We start from the raw sequence: 4,428 nt of genomic DNA, 5'->3' as shown, positions 1-4,428 counted from the left end.
TGATAAATTGCCCCTCAGTGTCAGGGGGATTGGGAGGCTAAATATATGGGGTTATGGGGGTAGGGCCTGGGTGGGATTGTTGTCGGTGCAGTCTTGATGGGCCAAATGGCCTCGTTCTGCACTGCAGGATTCTATGATTCTATTCATGCGTGCTCGCTATTTTATGCAACAAGTCATATTCTCAACAAATATTTCTAAGATCTTTTTGCAAAACAGTTATTATTGGTACTTTGAGTGGGACCATGGAGCCTATAAACAGTCCCAGAACTTTGGATAAGCACCGAGATTCCCTTGCCTTTTCCATAAGCTGCTTTATACTGATTATGCTCTGGACCCACCCTGAAGTTGTGCCCTGCTGTTTGCAATGAAGCTGTTCCAAGAAACGTCATCAGATTTCCAACACTACAGGCAGCTAACAGGAAATCAACATTTTTAAAGTTTAATTTCTGGTAAGACAATTGATTACAGCCAAAGAAAGGAATGTGCATTGGCTGTGCTAAATTCTCCCTCAGTGTACCCAAACAGGTGCCAGAGTAGGGCGACAAGGGGATTTTCACTGTAACTTCATTGCAGTGTTAATGGAAGCCTGCTCGTGACTAATAAATAAATTTTAAATATCTTTCATCCAAAGTTAGGAGATAGTTTGTAGACTGAAAATGGTATGAGACAAGTTTGTTTGGTAGCACATTTCCGTGGTGCCAGAGTGGCTATTTCAATGCAGCTTTCACATGCTTGTTAATCTTTGAATGTTTTCAATGGAGTAATTACCAATACAATGGCTTCATTGTATACTCTTTTACATGCTAGTTTGAAGTTACATACGCCCCGGGAGCAATGAAAGGTGTGAGAAAAAGTGACCACATGGTTACTTTCTGGAGACAGAATGCTTTCCATAGACTCCGGGAGAAACAGTAGCATGGACCACCCACCACCGCCGTTCACTTCAGACAAGCTGTGTGGAGGGAGGGCCACATTTCAGCAGAAAAGCAGAGAACTCGCTCCTCGCAGATCCTTCCGTGTAATCTGTGCCATAAATTCTTGTTAGGACGCGGGTTAATGCGCCTTTTTATTGAAGAGCAGATATATGGGACAGGAGTGGTCTCCCAGGATTTATAACCTGCAGATGAACACCAGTTAATAGGGACTGACTCTTTTATCCAGCACATTTTCTCAGGCATCTGCCAGTGCCCAATCTGTTTAGGCCTGTCCACAGAAAGATTGATTGACCCGATAAATGGGACGCTATCATTTCCATCAATGGTACAAATATGTTCCTATCAATGCATTTTGTTTTCCACCAACATGTCCATTCTACTAACCAGGTACAGCCTTCGCAGAATCACTCCCAGCTTCTCCCTGAGTAACTGAATGGTTTTTAAGGTCTGGACGGAGATTCTTTTTCTCTGTGGTTATATGGAATGGAATCATAAATAAGCTCTTGATCACATACTGCCCTTGCAAACCCGCCGACAACTTCAACCCGATAGTTCACATTCAAACTGGGACGCTTCCAATACATTAAGAGTTGGAAAATACTTTGGAAAACACAGCAGTTAATAAGAACATTAAAAACACTGGTCAGCTATTGGGCATTAGAGACTTTTCTCTGTGATTGTAGCCGGTCTAATTTGATCGCATTGCCTCCCCGCATTAAATCCGTGCCACGGAATTTAGAATTTAAAACTTATTTTATTTCCTTTGAGAACAATTATTTTATTGAGAACAATTCACAATAATGCCGCGTTATGGTTTACCCTAAATTCAGAACAAATTTTACCCGCACTCATTCATATAGATAACGAATTGTTTAAAGCTGTACCCGATTATTTAATCAGAATATCTGGGTTAAACAAAACACAAATTCCCTATGCTTAAACTGGAAATCCATCCGTACGCCCTCAAATATTTCGAAGAAATGTCTTACGAGAAAGAAGTTTGACTTTTAGCGGCGAGCAGGTTTGTGTCTGGAATTTAGCTGAGTGGGTTTCATTGGTGGGTGTTGGCAAGAGTGATAGGGGCTGGCAGGAGTGATGCAGGGATTGGGGCTGGTAGGAGTGATGGAGCTGGCAACAGTGATAGGGACGGGGACTGGCAGGAGCTATGGGGGCTGGCAAGAGTAACTGGGGGCTTGGGGCTGGTAGGAGTGATTGCAGGAATAATTGGAGGAGTGGGGTTCCCAAGAATAATTGAAAGATTGGGACTGGCAGGAGTGATTACAGGATTGGGGCTGGTAGGAGTGATTGGAGGGGGACGGGGACGGCCTGTCAGACTGGGAGGGTCTTTCCCATCCGCAGCCGCTGCCCTTCCCCAGCCACACTCAGTGGCAGCAGCAACACCGCTCTGAGCCCCATGCACAGGCTCCCTGGCTGTGGGCGCTGAGGTGAGTAAACTCTCCGCGGTTGCGTCCCAGAGAAATTTGCCTTTTGGGTCAACGATAAATTTCAGAGAGGTTTTCGGAACTTAATTATTTCAACTTCTCCTGCATCTTGGTAAATGGACTAAAGCAACGGAAATAAACTTAAATCTGAGCAGAGTGTGATTGTGACTACGCTGCAGTCAGGGTGAAAATTGGAGGTTTCGTTCACTCACCAGTCACGTTCCGGGTTATTTGTGGTGGGGTGAAAACTCCCTCCAGTTTCTATATATATCCCACCCCTCTCAGGCTTGTTTCAGACACTCCATCGGAGGGTTCACACCTCCTGGTTCACTTTCTGAACAGGTTCACAGGTAAAAGCCTGGGTGTAATTACTAACACTTGGCATCTGTGTTAGTGCTTAAACCTTTGAAGTATGTCTTAGGGTTCCGTGCTCATTGGCACGTAATCTGCCCAATCTTTTACTCGCAAGGGAAAGGGAGACAGAAAATTTGCCCCAACCCGCTACTGCAAGTTTAACCCATTGACAAATCATTTTACTTTAAATTCACTCTCCACAATATAAACTCATTTGAAAACAATTTGAAGCATGGACTTTAGCAGATTTGAATGGCTTAGATTCACTGTTTAATCTTATCAATGAGATTAATTAATATTTTATTGTCTGTCTTTACATTTCAGATTAAAGTCCCATTTTTACCTCTCAAAGGGACTTTTCGAAATTAGAAAATATTGGTCTCCCGCCCTGGGAGGAATTATCTCATCGTGTTCCTTTCCCTGATCTCAGTAAGCAGAAGCCGATGATATGAAGCTAATCTGGGTGATGGCCTTTTGCCTGTCGCTGTTGTCCCTCCTCTCTGTCCCAGGGGAAGGGGCGAGCCCCGGGGGTGACTACCAGCAGCTGAACCGGCCCAGCAAGAAGCGCAAAGGCAAGTCCCTGCCGACTAAAGGCTCGCTCACCACCAAGGAGAGTCACACGTGTTCCTGGGACATGACAGGGGGTGAAGAGGAGGAAGAGGTCACTCTCCGGGTTAGCTGTAGTGACCAAGCCGGTGGCAGCTACTGGTGTGTGTACACGGGGAGCCCGCAGAGCTGTCCCACCTACAGCGGCAAGGCTGCTCAGTACTGGAAACAGGTGATTGGCAAAGTGAAGCGAAAGAGACACGCCTGTGAGGGAGACGCCACCCTAAAGACCAGGATCTGCAAGCGGGGACCAGCCGGGTCGCAGTTAACACGCAAGGACAAGAACTGGGAGCCCAGCAAGCGGGGGGACACCGTTTATTACAGGAAGGAGCTGGCCAACGAGGCAGCCCAGAACAGCACAGGGCTGGACCATGTGGACTCCACCCAGAAAGTGTCTAAAAAGGGCAGGAAAAGAGCCAGAGCGTCGGGGTCTGAGAAAAGAGAGAAGCAAGGCATGTTGAGGGAGATGAATAATGACAATCCCCAGTATGAGGAGGACCCGTCCCAGGCTTACTGTGCTGAGAAGTGGCAATCTCTCTGCTCCTTCTTCGTTAGCTTGTGGAACGGCTAATTCAGTGACTCGCCCTCGCTTCACATTTAGCCAGACTAGTGTTCAGCTTTAGGTGTGTGTGTGTGAAATACCTACTTACCCCGTGTGATTAACCATCATTAACAAAAATCAGACTCAGGCTCTGCCTCCCATTCCCTAATACAACTGACTCTGCAGATACTAAACAGACTCAGTCTCAAGTGGAAAGCTGTCCAGTGGCGATTATTGAACGTTATCTTTGTGGGTTTAATCACTTAATACTTACATAACACTTTCTTTACTCTGTTTTTTTTTACTTTGCCCTGTAAGAGGTAACATTAAAGATCAGTGAACAGTCTCTCCAGCTATCCTGCCTGCTTACTTTTCCATTGCCTGCGCCATGCGGTGAGGACCATTCATCATTAGGGAATGGAGGTGTTGGGGAAATGTAGAGCTGTGTGGACCTGCGGGGCTGACGGATAACTCAGGTGAGGTGGAATGTGGAAACAGACTTCACGATAACTTCATTGCAGCGTTAATGTTACTTGTGACTAATAAATAA

General features: G+C 45.8%; 1 protein-coding gene across 1 annotated transcript; it reads left to right on the top strand.

Annotated features, from left to right (window-relative positions):
• The first annotated feature begins 2,297 nt into the window (after positions 1-2,297).
• LOC145354187 (fibroblast growth factor-binding protein 3-like) lies at positions 2,298-4,224 on the top strand. Its single transcript, XM_080205261.1, has 2 exons — positions 2,298-2,380; positions 3,056-4,224. The coding sequence occupies exon 2, from the start codon at positions 3,180-3,182 to the stop codon at positions 3,906-3,908; it is 729 nt and encodes a 242-aa protein (XP_080061387.1). The 5' UTR covers positions 2,298-2,380; positions 3,056-3,179; the 3' UTR covers positions 3,909-4,224.
• Positions 4,225-4,428: the final 204 nt, after the last annotated feature.

The sequence above is a fragment of the Carcharhinus amblyrhynchos genome, chromosome 17, assembly GCF_965287045.1.
Source record: "Carcharhinus amblyrhynchos chromosome 17, sCarAmb.v2.hapA, whole genome shotgun sequence".
Taxonomy (NCBI): domain Eukaryota; kingdom Metazoa; phylum Chordata; class Chondrichthyes; order Carcharhiniformes; family Carcharhinidae; genus Carcharhinus; species Carcharhinus amblyrhynchos.
Note: the sequence above shows the minus strand (reverse complement) of the source record. Positions and strands in the feature narration are given on the sequence as shown.

Bases quoted from the DNA above. Each gene is read 5' to 3' on its own strand.
- LOC145354187 (XM_080205261.1), top strand. From the start codon at position 3,180: ATGAAGCTAATCTGGGTGATGGCCTTTTGCCTGTCGCTGTTGTCCCTC.